The 20,447-nt window shown below is 41.5% G+C and overlaps 1 protein-coding gene across 1 annotated transcript in view; it reads right to left on the bottom strand.

Annotated features, from left to right (window-relative positions):
- LOC133137044 (activin receptor type-2B) overlaps positions 1–19,823 on the bottom strand; it is a 43,301-nt gene extending 23,478 nt beyond the window's left edge. Inside the window, exon 1 of the mRNA XM_061255039.1 lies at positions 19,436–19,823. Coding sequence (XP_061111023.1) covers positions 19,436–19,487 — 52 coding nt within the window. The 5' untranslated portion in view covers positions 19,488–19,823. The remainder of the gene's footprint in view (positions 1–19,435) is intronic.
- Positions 19,824–20,447: the final 624 nt, after the last annotated feature.

Here is a 20,447-nt window from a genome sequence, read left to right as displayed (position 1 = left end):
CATTTCTGCAACTTTAAAGCAAGGAGGTTTCATTTTTCACCATTAATTTGTGGGAAAATCTGCCCATCTGAACAGAAGTCGCAGACAGCATTCAGCAAACTCTGGGCACAAATTGAATATAAGGGAACACAGAGTCTAGCTATACCTGCAGTGCTCCCTGGGAGATCCAACCGTCTGGCTGAAATGTTACCTTGGGCCAATAGTAATCCGCCCTCAATCTGCAGGTGACCTGAATATTTGAGGCAGACACACTGCAATATGCTGAATAGGTGTGGACAGTACCCACTGCCAACACCATGTGCCACACAAGCACCATACTGTGAAAGGACTAGGACTAGGGCTACTACTTATTAACCATGCCCACATTTTCTATAAATATAAACATTTTAATTTGTCATACACATTTATTTATCACCGAGACCAATTTTAAAGATACTGGGACCCACTAACAACATTACAGATTGCAATAATCACTTCCATGGGCATAGTGTTAAGGTGGTTTGCATGACCAATACTCTTGGGTACTATACTATACGGGTTCAGCAGCTCTGACTTTACATACTTTTATACAGAATTATTTCACATTGGCCATGAAAAACAAACCTTTACATTGCTATGTGTTAAGCTCATTCTGCAAGATTTCCATGCATTTTTTCATTAATCTTGTGGGAATCCTTCATACAAAGATCCATTAGCATGTGCTATTTATTGACATATTCAATTCATGGCATATTATATGATGATCTCTTTAATGCCCTATCACCCTCAGAACATTCCTGTATTGAGGGGACACAAATTGAAGTTTTTAAGTGTCTTTTTTTCTCCCTTTGATAGTGTCATACTTTCTTCATTCAAGTCAAGTCTTTGACTAGACTACTCCAAAACTATAATTTTGATTACTTTCAGTCAATTATATGTGGACTTTGCTTTTTTTGTTTTGGATACGGTCTTGTTACACAACCCATTAATGCTTCAGCTCATGGACTGAATGACATTATCCTTAAGAACTTTCTGGTAAAGAAGCAGAATTAATGGTTCTTTCAGGCAGCAAAGCATCCATACAGCATCACTTTTGGTATATACACACAAAACTATCCCTAGATATAAATTTACAAACATTTAGGGCCTTTCTTTACACAGTTATGGACCTCTAAAAGTCACATCTCATGCCAGGGGGCATTTCTCACCGCAACACCAGGCATATGGATATACTAGCAAAACGAATAAAACGATTATGAAACTCCGATTTTCAAGGATTTTTTCTTTTCATTGTCCAACACACACAAAAAGACAAAGATACAAAAATACAAGACGTGCTGCGGTGCAACCTCCTGGAGTTGGCATGAAGTGGTCCTTTTAATTTTCACCAATAAATCTAAACCAGAACCTGAGGGTTTAGATCGGTTCAGGCCTCGATTCTGTCATTTTATATGGTGCCAGTATAATTTTGAGTGCAAAGCACTGCACAGGCAGGATGGCAGTTGTAAGCAAGCTACCCTAAGCCACAGAATGGATGCCTCTGAGCCGGTGAGAAAAAACAAAAGTTATTGCCAGGAGAGTAAATGGAAAATCTGAGAGCTGTACAAACTTTTACATGGTTTTTGATCGAGCTGCAAAAAAGTGTGGGGTAGGCTAAGTGTGACTGTGATAGCCTGCCTAAGTACAGCAGCTGTAGAAGAGGAACATCAAGCCTGTCACCATGCACCATCCACCGATCCAACAGATAACTGCTTATTTCCAAACAGAGCATTAATACTCCCCAAACCAGCATGTGTACACAGTGTTGACACACTTTCTAAAGCCAGGTTCGAACTGGGTCAGGCTTTCAGAATGCTGCGACGTGTGCACCGGTCGGATTCAGGCTGAAGAAAATACAGGTCAGGCTGAAATCTTTGGGCCCGTTTCAAGCTATAGCTATAGGTTGCGTTGTACATTTGAGCAAAGTTGCCCTTAGTATATATTCAGTATAAACAGATATTATGTAGAACTTAAAGTATCTCTGGCTGAGGCCTAAAAGGCAACTGTAAATGCAATGGTTTAAATAAAATGCAATGCAGTGGGCCACTAGAACCTACCAATGTCTTCATGGACTTCTTCTCGCAAAAGATCATAAGACAAGAAACGAAAACATTCTGCTAAAATCCAATCATCTAGGCTACTGTGTGCCACTGTTGTGCTACTGCGGTCGCCTCATCTATTCTTCCTGGCAGTTCGCATACTTTTCTTCTCTCCAACCATTCTCCGTCAGCCCTTGTTGATGAATGCCATGTATTCTTAAATGACCCCCTCTAACCCCCACAGCAACCCGCCTGGTTTGAAATGAGCTTTCTGGACATTTACTTTTGTACATTCCAGACTGAATGGCTTTCCGTCCTTTTATAGAAGTGGGTATCATGTCTACCTCTTCTAGAAGTGTTACATACTCCCTGATATTGGCTTCAAACAATGTAGGAGAGAGAAAGAGATGGACAATGATTAGAACTGAAAAGACTGCAAAAATTGCATTAATGAGGGGAAACCGGTTGAGTACTGGATATGTGGAACTTCAAACACAAAAATTCAAGACCCTGCTGAAAGAGGAGGAAAATTCCCCCAACGATTATTTGAAATTTCAACAATATTTAGAAAATGTTAACGACTGCAGCCCAATGACCAGGGCAGGTTTGTTCTGTGGTAATTATAGATTATAGACTAGTATGAACATTGAGGAAAATGTGGCAATTAAGTCATCCCCATTATTCACTGTGCCACGGCACATATCGGAGGCCTGGTTCACGCAATGAATATATCCTTACTGATTAACAATTATAGCTACAGCGGAAAGCATGAGTGTCGTAAAACCACCTCAATATTCAGCTTTTATAAGGGATTAATCAACATAAAAGAATCCTACACAATTAAGCCGTACAATCCATTTGCATTTAAGCCATGTGACTAAATTAGAATGTGTGCAGAGTGTTTTGCTTTTCAACTAAATACCACCAAGAGTTATACCTACAGAAATACATTGCCATGAAGGAACCGGCATCTGCACAGGTGTAGCACTAAATAAACTGGTGGCAAAAACATTGTGTTTCGGCGATCTAGGTAACTTCATCACACAACACACAGTTATACACAGTAAGTGGAGCATCAGCAGTCAAGAAAGATTTCATTTCATCCAAAACACAGCACAACATGAATTAAACTGCAAATGGGCTTCCGCTCCGCTCCCAAGGTTCAATAAACAATTATAAACACCGGCCTCAAATCTTCCAAACCGACATGACTGTTACAGTCAAATTGCACCTTGTTACTTCATACAAATAGCGATCCTGTCAACATCTTACTTGGACCGAGAAAATGCATGTCCTTTCAGGAGAGGGAGAAGAATGATGAATAAAACAGTCACACATCATTCAACCGAGTCCAGAAATCTGGAGGAAAAGGAGAGCGTGCAGGGAAGTGACTCATTCATAAAACCAAAAGCCATATCCTCGCTCATCACCCTCCTCACAACGCTACCTCCAAAAACACTCAGCCGCCACGCTCGAGCCCGTCGTTGGCAGGCAGCCAGCTGGACGCCAAAAGGGGCTTTTCCTTCTCTCCCTCGCCCCCTCATTCAGATACTTGCTCTTACACTCATTCTATTTATAGCTGCTGGCGAGAGACCAACCGCAACTCGACCGCATAACCACAACATAAAAATAATAAGGGGGGGATGGGGCGATAATGCTACACAAACTCCTGATTAGGCTGAGTTTTATACTCCTGGTGTGTGCCAAACAGAGAGCGTGAGCTTGCAGGGGGGTGGAGGGGGGGATTTAAGGTCAGGCAGCGAGGAGGTTATGGAAGGTTTGCATGCGGCAAAAACCAAAATGGCCGTCCCTACTCCAGCAACGTGCCTCGGCAATATGCGTTACGTGCAGAAAATTCTCAGCTTGAACACGGTTAACTCCGTCAGTGCTCATGATATCATCTACAGAGACCAATGCGTTCTTTCCATGGCAGTAGATAACACTGAAATCAGTGAATACCTAGCTGGTCACATCTCAATTCTCACACAACTCTAATGTAGCTAAATGTTCAGTTAATATTCTGTATTTTTTGTGAACATGTAAATTGTATGGATTGATATCGTCCCGATTTAGGTTTTTATAAGTAGCATCCGAGAGGCGCGTATTAAGCTAGCAGTGCACATACAGAACTCCAGTCAGCCAGTTAAAAAGCGATAGAATTCTTTTCATTGTGCGGTAATCAATCAGTGAAAGGGAGCAGCCTATTGTCTGAGAATAAAGAGCTGAGAAACAATGGCTGCGTATGGCGTGGAGTACTCAGTCACTGTCCTCAAAAAGCACGCAGGAATACATATGCGAGGAAAAACACTCTGCCTTTTAATCTGGGTTTTATTTAGTCCCTTCTTCAGGAAATGGATTTTAACATAGCCAGGGAAGGAAATCTTTTCAATTCAGAACGCAGGGGAGGCAGATGTAAATTTTGCAGTTTCTGAGGGAATAGAAGCAGTGTCATTTCAGTCCAAATGCTGTTAACGCTTTCATCTCCAACCATTCAGTCTCGTGTTAATGACAACGAGGTGAAATAAGAGAACCTTATTGATGTGGTGTATTATGAATTCATATTTTAAAGAAATATGTATCATAAATATGTAACAAAGCAATGAAGATGCAACTGAGCAAATCAACAGAAAAACATTTTTTTCCCTTGATTTACTGACTCTATGCACTGGTATTTTATTTGATGCTGTAAATACACGTATTAATTTACAAGCTTATTGGAGAAATTTAATTTGGAGAGTGCTTACTTTTATTTTTACCAAACCTTCCACATCTCATCTGCCAGAAACACAAAGGAGGAGAGCTAAACGCGCAGCTGCTGATTTTTAAATTAAATTAATCGGCAAGGGTGGTAGCTCTGAAAGAAAGGTATGAAAGGTGGCCCCTCCCCCAGGCACCCCCCAGTAAATGATAGCCATTGCTCATGCCGCTGCTGACAGCTAATGGCGGGCCTCCTCACAGCATGTGGTCAACCCTAGTTTTCCATGATAAAGGGCTGACCACCCTTCCATTCTCCTCCGTCGACCGCCCTGTCAGACCAGGAAAAGTCTTACTTTCACCATATGCACATCGCTGGAGAATCCCACTTACCTCTCACTGAATGTGAAAGAACTCCCACCCACCGCCCCCCAAATACCTCCCCTCCAAACCGCCAACACCACCCCCTCCCCTTTGTCCTCAGAGCTGAATTGGAATTTCTCATAAGAATTTACTTGGTTACACACCGTGCATCACTTTTCCCTGAGCTGGAGGGAAAGGTATTTGCACTATATGCATTTTGAAAACAAACATCGATCTAGTGCTATGAAAAAGGCCCATGGAGCTGATCATTGCTGCAGACCGTTAAAACATTAAAACCAAATGCAATGCTAGGCAGTAATTTTGAAACTGAATACTGCTACTAACTGGTCTACCTATGAGCAACTCGGTGACCTGCGCCATATGAAATTATAGCAGAAGCATTTAGTTCAGATTAAGTCCAATTCACCTGCCTGCTTTGGGATCCATGAAGAGAGCCACATAAACACAAAGTAGCATCCCCCTCATTACTGTGCTCAATGATGCTTAATTATGCTTTTCAGTTTGCGCCAATCAGCATTGAACAGGAAAAGGGGCGGTCCTAGCCGAAAGCCTATTGGTGGCTGGTGACAGCTGGGTGACGGGATGAGAGAGGTCAGCAGAGGGGCCCGGGGTCACCCCTCTGCTGCTGGAGGAGTGCAGATGAACAACCCCCCACACCTCCATCTGGAGACCAAAGAAAGGAGAATAGGCATCTGCTGCATGAGGATCTGCCGGATAAGAGTACGGACTAAAGGGTTGGATACAGACAGGGGGGAGGGGGCGCTGGGACTGGAACCAGCAACGAATGCTGGTCTGGGCTCAATTCCGGCTTACAAGGAACCGGCAGCTTTACATTCAGACGGGGCGGAGCTCAGGAGCACGTGCTGTCGTCGTGTGGCGGATTACGCCTGGCGAGCTTACGCGCGTGGAGGACCTGGATCATCAGCATGCTGCCAACGAGAAGGGCCAACAGGGCAGGCAACGAATCGTCCGAAAGTGAACCCGCAAGCGTGCTACATTCCTGCCTGATGAGAACATACCGCTAGAAATTTAATTAAATGCCACCTCTTTATGCCTAAAAATATAAGCCTACGCCTGCTCATGAATTGGATGAAGTAGTCAAATGAAAAGTTAAAGAAACTGCTGAAACATCTATGTTAGTTACTTAGGCTAGAGGTGGACTACTCTGTCACAGTGCTCTTGACTATCTTTAGAGAGTCACTAACACTTATGAAGTTCTTTCCATCAACTGAATGTCCTGGTTCCTGACACCGGGATCACAAGTAATTTGTGTAGTGACAGACAAAGTGCAATTTTGCATTGTACACCCCGGACTTCCTTATTAAGAATTCCTTTAATGAGTTCTAGAATTAAAGTCCTCATCTGATCAACTTTCCCAGGACAATCATAACCACTGCCCTTAAGTCCAGAGCACTTAGTTATACAATTTACACCATTCAGTCACCCTGCGTTTCATATTCTCTTCCAATCAAATTCACATTACAGGCTATTTTCCATAGTGGCGTGCAGCAAAGTACATAACCAACCAAGTTCCAAGAACTCTAACCCGGTAGAATAATCTGATGAGAACTCAGGCTCAGAATCTCACACACACACACACACACACACACACACACACACACACACACACACACACACACACACACACACACACACACACACACACACACACACACACACACACACACACACACACACACACACACACACACACACACACACACACACACACACACACACACACACATCCAGTGGCCACAAAACCCTGCAACCACTTCCCCGCCCCTCACCCCACAGCAGCTCCACAAACAGCCCTGGTGACCTGACATACCACAGCAGAGACAGAATGGCACAAAAGCCGAGGGGGTGTGGGGAGGTGGGGGGCCCCGGGGACCTCGGCGCTGCTCCTCCAGACAGGGCCCCCAACTTCTTTATTATTGTCTGCTCCCCAGACGAACGGCTAACAAAGGAGATGTCCCGTCGGCAGAAGGGGGCTCTTTTTAACTGGGGAGCGCGAGGCCTTCACAAACCATCAATCCCACACTGAGAGGCACTCACCACAGACCTAACCCCCCCGCCATTCCGTTCTCCACTCTTCCCCAAATAAACTCTGCCAGCCACAAAAGAGCCATGTCAACTTGACATTAGGCTTGACTGACGCACATTGAATAAGCTATCCTACCCACTGTTTGACTTGGGAGAATTGCCACGCAACTTTTGCTCAGCGGCTGTTTGACAAGAAAATATGCAGAGAAGTAAACTGTACAACTAAGCGCTCTCTCTCTCTCTTCCTCTCTCTCTCTCTGCAAGGCAAATCAGGACATTGGTAAAGAGTAGCCAGCAGTGGTATTGGGATATGTAAAGTAAGCTCTGTGAATCATCCTCCTTAAAAGGCATAGAGTGTGTTTCCGTTACAGAGCAAACTGCAGGTAGAGCGTGGTTACACATGGTAGGCCTTCATTAATGGGCCTTGCGAGGGCTCAGTATACCCAACTTTCATACATTTCAAAGGATTCATATTCACGCAACATTCATACGATCAAATCTGATCTTAACATGTGCTTAAGAATACGTCCCTAAACATTTCGGCCTTCTTTTACCCCTATCTTTTTTCATAGGAACTTTTCTTAAGAACAAAAAATAATTTAAGAAAGGTTTTGTGAATGGGGCCCAATGGTTCCCAAAACAATCATGCTCACATAATTTTCTTCTGAATCCAATAGCATATCTTAGATTTCACATCCCAAATTTGTTTGTCACTGAAATAAAATGAATATATGCCATATGCCAAGGACAAAAGTACACCGCAGCTAAGGCAAGGGCAAACCTATTAATTCCATATTATGTTCAACTTTATTCACCAACGTAATGCTTAATTACAGCTGTCAGTCATCTAGACCAAACTTCACCATTTGACTCACACCAGTATTAAGTGCAGTTGTCATAAAAGAAGGGAAAATAGAAGGCAACTGGGACTTGGAATTCTCATCCTGTGGTGTTCAACTCAACTACACAAACCAAGATTACATTTGTGAAGTACTGTTCCTGAAATGCATTTCACTCTGGCAGCTTCACAAAGATAAGTTTTATCTCACAACGGTAGGCAGAAGAAAGACGAACAGCTTGCGTTCTTGTCACCACGCCTGAGTGTTCACCAGAAATGGAGGCCATTTCCTGGCCCGTTCATTACAGATATGTTACAAAGGCAACCTGGGTGGTTCTACAAAGACACAAAACACAGGGAAAGTAGTGGACTGGGCATATAAAGTGCACATCTAAGCCTAATATCCATTTGGACTTTGCGGGCGATTGGTACAGGGCGTTAAAATTAATTTGTCTGTTGGGAGTTAATTCATGACTTTTCCCCCCCAAGAAAATGTCCAATAAAAATAGTAAAGTTTCCCCAGAAAAGTACACCAATAAATAACTCGCTAATCTATGGGCAGTCTAACAGGGGCGACATGGCTCAGGCAGTAAGAGCAGTCGTCTGGCAGTCGGAGGGTTGCCGGTTCGGGTTTGCCCGGGCTGTGTCGAAGTGTCCCTGAGCAGGACACCTAACCCCCAAATGCTCCTGACGAGCTGGTCGGCACCTTGCATGGCAGCCCAATCGCCGTCGGTGTGTGAGTGTGTTTGTATGAATGGGTGAATGAGAAGAATCAATTGTACAGCGCTTTGGATAAAGGCGCTATATATATGCCAACCATTTACCATTTAACAGCCTAGCATTTGCCTAAGCAAAATACCTTAACCATTAGCAAGTCTCAAGCTTCATTTGAAGGTTGGACAAATGATCATGGAGGAAGCAATCACCTTAAAAACAAAAAAGAGAGGATAAAACACAATGAATGGAAAAATAAATTAACAAAGCAACTCCTGATAGCCTTCTGTACTTAAGTCCAGATTTCACGCTTTAGCAAAACAAGTCATGAGTAAACCACTTGACACCGTAGTTTGAAAGACTTGAATATCAAAAGATCAATACATTATGCTCCTGGTGTAATTTAAAAGGTAGTTTAGTTTCGCTCACATCTTATCTTGCTACATTTGTCCTGCTGAAGAAATAAACTGAGCAGTTGGTAAAATGCTTCTTATCAGTCAGGCACTGCCATGGCAATGATGTAAAAACAAGCTTCCCGGAGATACACTTACGATCTTGACATATCAAGGCAGGAAAAACAGCTACTCTGAACAAACAGGATTTTTTAAGTGTAAAAACTCCTAACCACACACGGTAACAGACACAGCCCTTCATTTGCGCCCAAGAATTTAAGTGATATTATACAATTTGCAAATTCAGATGGACCATTTAAAACCCTAGGAACCCAGAAAGAGAGAGCTTGGACCAAAGTTCCAAGTGTAAACACATGCAGATATCATAATAAAAAACTATATTCAGCCTCTTACAACTACGCAAAATCATGTCCTGTAATATACACTGGGAGTACAGAGGAGGGGCTGAGTTTAAGTTACTTCAAAATTAACTTTAATATGTCATAGCACATCCAACACCCAGGATTCAGTTCAGAGTACCCTGTACTCCCAGGTCTTAAACAGAATACAGTTCAAAGAAGAAGCAATCCAGAAAATATCAATGAGACCTTTGAGTGTGTATATATTGTGCATTTTGTAATACATGTATTGTACTTGTATTGTATTTTCATGACGCCTACAGTCAGACCTGCCTGTGCTAACCAAGGCCTAGTACAACGAGGACCACAATGGAAATAAGTCATCATGACTGTTTTATTTCCTCGATCATTTTACTGTGTATGGTTGTTACCTAAGAGCTGAGTTGACACTGTGTTCATTTGCCCAAAAATGTTTTTATCAATCTACTGGAAAATTCTTTAAAAAATGCAGAGGAACATTGCTCCGATTCAAATTTAGTTTCCCATTGAAACTAGAGCGACACATACCAGGCATGATATCACCCCTAAAGGATGTGTAAGATCAAGGACTCCATAAACAGCCATTGATTGATGGACAATTTCATGCTTGTTTTCTGATTTATGGCATCCATGATTTTGGACACCAACTTTTCTTCTGTACTGTGAATACAGGTGGAACCTACCAATTTTAATGTCAGTCCATGCATATACATATAAAAAGGGGATTAATAAGCAAGATCTAAAGTTTTGGGACACAACCTTACACAAGGTAGAAGTTTAATAGGTTGTCTCAGTTTCATCAAAAGTGTGTAGTGCAACCATAAGGTTGATTATTCTGATGCTCCTGGGGGCCTAGCATTTTCATGTTTGAAATTATGACCCAACCAATTTATTTTTTACTGATTTTACATTCATACAACCTGTTCTTCGTGAATAGTGCTACAGCTTCAGGTCAAGGATCACAAACACATGATTCCATGTTTTTCACACAACATTCTAATCAGTATTGAGCCAAAACATGTCTGTATTGGGACTCGGCTTGCATTAACTTACCCCAAATACAAAATATGGTATTACTTCACAAGTGTCAAGCAACAATGTTGACTGACAAGTTCATTTCAAGTTGCATGCCTTTCAAGCTCGACAGCGAGCATGTAAACAAAACAAGCACGCTTATCAGATGAAAGCTGAACATTTCAGCCACACCAGGGAAACGGGGGAAGAAGGCAACAACTGCACTGGAGGTAGCGAAAATAGATGGCAAACTAACAGACAACCCAAAATGTAGGCTTCCACATCACTGTCACCGTGTTAATATTACACCATCATATGCACAAATAAGAAAACTAGGTTCTACTCTCACCCATTACATAAATTGCACAGCAAACATTAGCAAGGTAAGTAACTTTTCTGTTGCCGTCTCTCCAAGACAGCAACTCCTTGGCGCCCAGGTGCTTAGAATGGGACCGAGTCAACTAACCTAGCTAACAGGAGGCTGAAACAGTCTAGTTAATGCCAACAGACTGAAGCCAAATTACATCTCCCGACATAACACTTCATACCTTCACACTTTATCAAGGGGAAGCAAATAAATTAGTCTAAAATTAGGAATCTTGCACTCTGAATTCTTCACAATCAGGGTATATTCGATAACAAAAAACATTTTTAAAAAATCTACATCAGAGTTTGCTCATCGTTGAATTACAGGACTTGTATAGAACAGTTTGGACTGTTCTACACAAGATTCAAACAGAGACTAGGAGCACATCGATTAGCAGCAGAAAACTGCTCCGAAAACCTCCGCCTTCTTTCAATGTTGCTCTCAGACGTTTGCTCTTGCGTGTACATGCCATTGTACTTTGGTCTCGGCCATGTGCACCTGACCTTTTTCTTGTGCGGAAGTCAATCCCAGCATTCTGGAGAGTTCCAAGAATCAATCTCCCTGGGAGGAAACTTACTATTTTTATCTCACTTTTTTCCCCAGTCAATAGGAGACTGGCACAAGGGATAGAGAATTAATACGTTGATTCTCAATTCTAGATGAAATAACTTTGCTTTATGTGGAGTTCTTAGAAATCAGTGGGGTTCTTGAGTAAGCCTACTACTTTCAAGTAAACTTGCTCTGTGTGCGTTAATGCAACTACGGACACTGATTTCAGTGAAGTAACAAAGGCAAAATTATTCATGCTTAAAATGATGGCATGACAAATATTAAGATATTCTCTACTTTAAAGTGAATTACCGAAATGTAATAGTTGCACATTAAATCCAGTTTGAAGTCATTATTGATTTAGACATTTTGTTATCAAATATCAGGACTTTAGATGCACTCGTAATTAATAGTTTGGTTGCATCCACACAGTTCTTTCAGCTTTAGATTGACAACACCACCTCTGAAATTGAAAAAAAAAGTCATTTTTGAAGCTGAGTCACTTTTCTCATTAAAGTATGAATCACCTATGAACTCTCATTTACTTGACCCAAATGACCCAAAAGGTCACAATGACCAGTAAAGATGAATTGAGGTGTTAGGAACTCAAACATTTAAAAATTTCCCCTGAATGTTCAAACATTTACCAAAGACAAAATGTTAATTATTTACTCTTTCACCACAACTGACTTTAAACACACTTGAAAATGTCCTCTTGTGCCTTTTTGCACCTCTCCATATTAAAGGGGAAGTTCATTCTGGCTAAAAAATAATTTGTTCCACAAAATACCAGCTACTGTACAGTAAATTTCTCCTTAATTATCCCTCGTCCCCAGAAATGAGTAAAGTTAAGATGAGACAAAGCATTTATGCTACTGTATCAAAATGCTATTTTCACATGGTATGGTACTCTCAGATGCTGGAAAGGATTGTTCAAACACATACACATCACATCACACATGCAGTGACACATGACTGAATGTGTAAAATTGCAAGAGCTTCCACAGACCCTCCGGACAGAAGATTTTATATGGCAGAAAACAAGGTGTAGGCTATGCAATGCTGAAAAACAAGACTGCAGGCTGTATTGAACAAGTATCACTAGGAAATTGAGAGACCTAGATTCTGCCTGAAGTGAGATTTAAACAAATGTTTTAATCTTGGCTCTCAGATAGGCTTGCCACAGAAAGTAGAATATAAGGCTATATAAAATATAATTAACAATAGCCGCATTTACATGGAGAATATTTTGAATAATTTGTTCCGATTTAAGATTCCAAATGAACCGTTTACATGCACACTGAATATATTTGTTCCGATTAAGGTGGGCGTTTACATACCAAGCATTTAATCTGAATAAAACATTTTGACATGCGCAGAATGATCTTGCACAGCTACACAATACATGTTTCTCACACATCTCCAAATATTCCTTGTGTACTATGTACAATATTTGCGATTCTGCGGTCACTTTTCATGCAGCAGCATTAGCTGAATATAGTTTTGAAACAGCTACCAACTGTTTCAAAACTTAGCTTGAACAGTTGAATAGTGTGCACTCTAGCCTGGTCCTGGGGGCTGCAGTCCAGGGTCTCATCAGTTTAATGCCACATGGGTCAATGTTCACCCTGAGGCAAGCACTAAGACTGCCTGCCCTTCCCCATGAGTCATGCCAAAGATACATATTTGTTTTAAATGGTTCCAATTACTTCTCAACTTGGCTATAAATATGTCCCTGACATTACACAGATGGATCTGGGGATCACAACCTGACAATAAGACCAGGGCCATGTCCGAAACAGCGTCCTAAACTCCTGTGTGCATAAAATACGTACCGTCTAGCTGTTTTTTTTCAGCAGAGAAGGCGAGCACAAGAGCAGCTTTACCACAATGTCCAATAAATTAATCCGTAAGTTCGTAAAATGGGCTGGGTCGGAACCACTTTTTTATTTTTGGCCTTTAGCCCTTTAGCGGTCTTCAAACTTTTCCAGCATTTTTTCATTTGGTCAATATTTCTGTGGATTCACCTGTTCGCATTTGAACACCTGCTTGAATAACATCTGACAATTTCCCTGGCTGGGTCGAAACTGGGTGGCGTCACTTGCAGAGAAAAAATATGCATTTCAACCAAAGAAAGTCGTTGGTTTAAGTGTTTAGATGGCATATTAATCGGATTGTCCAAAGGTGTAGACTACCCCGTTTAAACCTAATAAAATTTCAAACAGGAATAGGATAATTTGTTCAGATTGAGTGGTTATGAGGTATTTTTATTCCGATCGACCTGTTAATCTGAAAGGCTCCATGTAAACAGCACTAGTGTTGTCAAGGTCTTCAAGTCATGGCCTTCTTTCACAGAATACTGTCTAACAAAAACACCTCCACCCACCAGTACATGAATGCCGGTACATAAACTTGTCACATTTAATACTGTACTTCACAATACATTTCCATTGTAATTAGCAGAAGCTTGTATTCAGAGTGAATTGTACAATTCCTTGCATACAATGGATTTAAGGGGACATTTCCTTAAGCAGTCCAGGTTAGGTACCCTGCTCAAGGGCACAGCAGCCTCACTCTAAATCATTACAGTCTTAAACATTGTTCCCTAACCATTAAGCTGCATTGCCACCCAGCGAGGACTTCAACTGCAAAAACAGTGCAAGTCTATTTAGGATAGTGTGCACTCTAGCCTGGTCCTGGGGGCTGCAGTCCAGGGTCTCATCAGTTCAATGCCACATGGGTCAATGTTCACCCTGAGGCAAGCACTAAGACTGCCTGCCCTTCCCCATGAGTCATGCCAAAGATACATATTTGTTTTAAATGGTTCCAATTACTTCTCAACTTGGCTATAAATATGTCCCTGACATTACACAGATGGATCTGGGAATCACAACCTGACAATAAGACCAGGGCCATGTCCGAAACAGCGTCCTAAACTCCTGTGTGCATAGAACACGTACCGTCTACTAAACATCCTGCCCACTGTTTAGTGCTCATTATGTTTGTGCATTTTATTACGCAATGTGCTCTCAAATACAGACCTTGTCCAAAACAGCAAGTTGAGTAAACAGGATGAGAAAGTTGTTAAGTAGGCAATTTTTTTTCATGAGTATTCAGGAGCAAACTTTCCAGGAAGCAACTGTACTTTTTAAGAGATCCAACCCCAGAGACAAAGCCATAAATCACAGAGGAAGAGGTGGGCGCATTTCATCACAAGGGCGGAAGTCTTTCGCCAGTTCTGCAGTTCTGGAAATGGGTATGAAGGATATGGTGAACAATCTGCAGTATGTACAGCAGACAGAACATTTTGAGGACACCGCAGTTAGGTGGTAGTTTTGGACATGGCCACACTCAGTGAAACCCTGGAAATGCGTACATTACCCACTAAATTTAGAGAAAATATAATCCACTTAACATTTGCATCCAGTATACTCAACGTATATACTCAACAGTAGGCAAGTAAGCGGATTTCGGACAAGCACCCTCTTCAGTGGGTGTGTCCTCCTTACCCAGCCACCTAACACCACAGGAACTAGAACAGGTCTGGACATGGTCCTGAATTTTGCGCTCTCACACTGTGTAGATAATGCTTAAACAGCTTCATGAAATTTATCCAAGGGAGGACAGATTCAATGACATTCTTAACAGCTGGAAAGCCAACAAGTAACATTTCAGTGCACTACATGGTGAATGCTCTGGAATCAGTTGAAAGACATTAAGACTCAGTCTTGTATCAAAACCTTGTGAAACTGTTTAGGTTCCGTATGACTTTACTGTGTATATGATTTGTATTGGTCAACCTGAAAATGAATGAAAAGACAAACTAAGACAACACACCAGAAGCACACAAGGTAGTCCATATTGCTTGCATAATTTCTGTGTAATACAGAAGATCAAAAGATCAAGGAACACTTCATTGCTACCCAGCTCATTCACTATTGAATCCATACAGAAAAGCATTTATTTTATGGCATTCACACAGTCTGCTCCACACTCTGTCCTACAAGGTAAATTAGCAGTAGGTTATATTAGGTATGCACAAGTTACAGCACACTTGTGTGTGCATTCAAAATGTTTGGAAGGTCAGTACGCTGCATTCAGTCAATATGCTCCTCCAGTGTTGTTGACACATTGCACTGCAGTTTAAATCAGTGTGAGAGTCCCTGATTGGCTGGTCAGAGAGCGTCAGCAGTTTACTCTTGAAACTGGAGTAAGAGAGCAGGGAAAAATAAAGAATGAACACTGAAAGGAATGTGTGATAATAGGCCTGGAACGCAGCAAATGCCGTTTGGGCGATAATGTTCAAACAACCGTTAACTTGAGCTGTTCTAATTCACTGGAGCCCTTCTGTTTAAGCAGTATCTCAGGCTGCACTTTTGGTTTCCATTTCACCTCGCATGATGATTCAATAAATTGTCACAAACTATGAATGCCCATTATAAGAACTAAACCGATATTCCCAAATGCGTTTCATTAACAATATTCCCAAGAAATTGGAACAGATTGGTTTTTACCATTTTCTGCATGATATTTGAATACAAATGTAAAAAATTATATAAAATGTGCATGTGTTGTTCAGATATAAATATTGGTGGACTGTTTTTTTCCTTCCCCACATTACTGATCTTTGTTCCACACTAGAGGAAAAAAATATGTGCTGTGTCTTTAAATCACAGTTCTAGCTGGAGGCTGCCCATCCCCCATAGTGCCACCCCCAACTCCCTGCCCCCTCAGCCAAAGCTAAATGCAGTGGAGAAAATGCATTACCACCGATTGACTACAGCGCATAATGCATCCCCCTTCCCTCTTTTTTAGGTCCCAGATTAGGAAGCAGGTTTAATGCTAACAGTGTATAACCAGAGCAGTGGCCACCCTTCAAACCCCTGGAAACCCTCCCTCCTAGCCTCAACCTCCTCTTCTAAGCCATGCGGCCAAACCTTTGCAAACCTGCACACAGTTGAGATACTGTTGTGACTGATCCAGCAGTCATGTGATAAGGGGGGTATTACAACATCAGTTCCCATCCCCCACTCACTCTTTCTGACACACACACACACACACACACACACACACACACACACACACACACACACACACACACACACCAATGTGAGCAAGCATGGTTTCACAGGGAGAGTTAATCCACAGTGGAGCTGCCTTGGGTTTCTGTTTGCGTGCAGTCATATCGGGGGAGGTGCTTGCCACGAGAACAGAGTGAACGGACAGATCTCGGAAGGGGGACCTCAAAAGCCCTCTTTTCCCTATTAAGGAAACACGTGATTCAGGGCTGTAGGATACACCTCTATTTTTTGATAATACAATTCATTGTGCATTCATTGCTCCCCAGCAAACCAGAGACGGTAGGACTGTTTTAAGAGCCAGGCCAAGAGAAAAATACGCAAAGGCGCTGGGGTCATCAGGACACCAAATCACAACTGCATTACCCATATGTTAGTGTTTCTCTATGGCTCCGCCATACTCGAGCAAAACAGTTTCTGCAATGACTTCGTTTAACAATCAGTCACTACAGATTTAGCTGATATGACATTAACATGCAAACTTAAAGGCAGATTTTAAATATTTATACAATTTATTTTAGTGATAATTGGGCCAGGAGAAGCGCTAGGCACGCGGTGCATGGCAAAGCGTTGCATGTCCTTACGTGGCATCGCTTTAAACATGATGCATCGCCATTCCAGCGAACGCGGCAGAAAAGCCATTTGTTCAAGATGTCTTACATTTTCTATGCAATTTTTCATTCTGGGGCAGAAAACATGGTGCAATTTCAGCAACTAATTTCAATATCGACTGAAATGTTTAGTCATAATTGTAAAGGGACTCATCCATTCAATTGTTAATATTGCAATCAGAGATATAATGGAACGGTTAGTGGAGGAAACACATGCAGATATTGTCATTAACGCTGTCGAATTGCATGAGTTCAAAGAACGCCTCGAAATGGAAACGTAACACCAAAAGTGATCGCATAGCTACTTTTTGTTACCATTTCTCATCGATGGGAGTAAATGCTGAACAGGTCTGAGGGGGGCGAGACCGTCATACACGTTATCTTAAGGTGCAATCGTTATCGTCGAATTATTTTAAGCAAATCAGCATCCAATGATATACTACGAGCTTGTATGAGGTGGTGCACTAACCCCACAGCGAAACGCTCGCATTTTAATCGAAGCTTCTGACAAAGAATAATAAAACGCATGGCCAAAGATTCAACCAGTTCTTGTAACAAACATTATTTACACCAAGTGAAAGAAATACAGAAACTCAGACTGGTTAAATTGGTATTTTAGTAAGCTATATCATATATATTTAAACAAGAGAAACACGTATCTTTCAATCATTCCCTGCGTTGTACCAACTGATTCTCACATCCGAATTCTGAACTCTCAAACCTCTAGATATAGCTTGTTATACACCATCTAGTTCAATTTAATGGAAAACATTAAAACAACAAATATTCCGATTTAATAACGGACGCAAGCTATAATAATGGTACGTGAGGAAAAATGTCTGAACACTATGGTAGCAAAGAAAACATTGTACATTGTTACAATGTTACAAACTACTGCTGGGTAACAGAAATGTAAAAGATCCGTTGCGTAATTTCATTTTAACACAATGAAAATACGCACAAAGGGTACTTTTCACACCCCCACCCCCACCCTCAAGTACCCCTCCCCGAAGTCGTGAAAACAAGGAGGGAACTGTGCAACAAAAGCAGGCGCGGAGGATAAACTGTCCAATAAATACCTTTAACTCCCTCTAAAATACGATAATGATCAAAGTGATGTTTCTTTAGCGAAATATTAATGCACCTCATTTATCGATGTTTATCGATTCCACCACGAAAACCAACCGTAATTCTAAATTGATATGGTAAATTAAAGTAATAAACAAGAGCAAGTTTGCAATTGTAGCAAATAGATGCGGCTGGTAATAGGTTAAAAAGAAAAAAAAGAAGCAGAATCAGAAGCGAAGACATAAAAGTTTATCGGAGGTAGAAATGTTTAATTTCCACAACGCCTTGTGATACAGGCTAACGTTAAAACGTGGATCTCAACGCAATCGCACGTATCGAATTGGCCGTTTGTTAATTGCGTGGTTTTAATGGCATCCTCGGTGAGCGTGCACCACACAAATGAAATACTGCAGCTCAAAGTACCGAATTGAAGCGAATCCTCTTTTGATGCACGTGGGAAATCCAGAACACATGGAAAATTGTCAAAGCAAACGGAAACCACTGCGGTTTAAGTCTTCATCTCGAATTTTGCCTTGAATCAACTTTAACTGAAAACAAACAAGGCTACACGACTAGGCAGCCCGCGAACACAAGCATCCTGTCATTAATTCATATTTCATTTCAAAGATGCTTGCCTCTGATGTATCCAAATATAAATGTCACGAGGCTTACCATATTTAGCTGGGAATAAACTTTGATGAAACTTAGCTTGGATAAATGTGATCATTCACAAGACAAGCAGTGGTCAAATTGCTATTTTGATCAATCATGCTAAATACATTTGTGACAATAAAACAGATTACAGAATCCTAGTGCAAGTAATTCGGTTATAACCGAATCAATTTTTCAAATACAATGGATTTACGCATGGTAAGCAGTGAGATCGCATTCATGGATAGCTCGTGGGATAGTTGGAAAAACCTAAACACAAAAGCAAGTACATTAACTAAATTATAAAAACACTACGTTGTTTAGGTTTACGCTTATATAAATAGAGACAATACCACGAAGTTGACCAAGTTATCGATACGTTGACCAAGCAGTGCAAACCACCACCTCCGCCTGTCCCGCCGACAACCTCGTATCGATCGTTAGCTTTAGCCATGTTAAATAAATCAAACTGTTTGTTCTCTGGTTTGTTTGCAGCCTTCGAGTTGCGTTGATATTGCAGCATACGTATCTACAAGAACAATACAACAGCCTAGGCAAAATTAATAGTGCTTACCTGCACAAAAAGTTCCCCAAAGAAGTGTAAAAGTGAGCCAGGAAGCAAACATATTCCTTCAATAAGAGAGAAACACAGCGGATTTTCCCCTTTTAAATTTCTTTTCCTTTTCGAACATTTAAAATGATGATCTGTCCAACGCAGCGAGCCGATGACCTCGGGCCTCGGATGTCCACCGCACCGAGAGTTTGCGTTGCTTTTGTGTGTATAGCCCCAATGCAACAAAATTGCACCGGTGGGGGAGAAAAACTTTAAAATATAGAAAAATCCATGGGAAGATAAATATTTCCAGGTTTTGAGTCCGTAAAACAGTAGAAACTTCGCCTTTCTTTTTCAAGATTTTTTTTATAGGTCTGATGTGCGCGTTACCCTATTTCCCCTAAACCGCTGAAAGCCACAGAGGTGGTGTCTGAAACTGACACGCAGGGAACTGAACTGAGTCCAAAATGGCTTCTGAGAGGAGAGCAGCAGCGCAGCCAGCAGGGAAACCCGGATGTGTTTAAATACAAAGAAAGGAATGCAATCAGGGCCAGGGGTATGGGAAGTGCAGTAATGTTGTTATTGGGCTTGCGGTGGCGATCGTGTAAGGCAGATCGCCAGAAAACCAGAATAGCAAGGAAAACATACGCATTCAGAAAGAAGGAGTGTCTCTGGTTAATGTCCAGTATGAAAATAAAAAGCACTATTTTGAGATTCTCCCAAGGGAGTGCAGATCCATTGGGGAAACGCGGAGGCACAGGAAAACGTAAACGTCATCCACAATATTTCATCGAATAAGCAGGTGGACCCGTTGTATAGGAGGATCACGGCAAACATAATCTGGTGTGGGTGGAATCATTGGGTATATTAGAGAAAGCTGTTATTGTCACTGTGCGAACTTTGCAATATGTAATATTTCAGATTGCACATCCTCCGTTGCAGATCGTCAAACCATACACACCACTCTTTATCCTAACCATAGCAATAAAGCGAACACATGCTTCAAAGCCGTTTTCACATTGGAGAACACGAG

The sequence above is a fragment of the Conger conger genome, chromosome 9, assembly GCF_963514075.1.
Source record: "Conger conger chromosome 9, fConCon1.1, whole genome shotgun sequence".
NCBI lineage: Eukaryota > Metazoa > Chordata > Actinopteri > Anguilliformes > Congridae > Conger > Conger conger.
The sequence above is the reverse complement of the archived record's forward strand: the minus strand, read 5'-3'. Positions and strand labels throughout refer to the sequence as shown.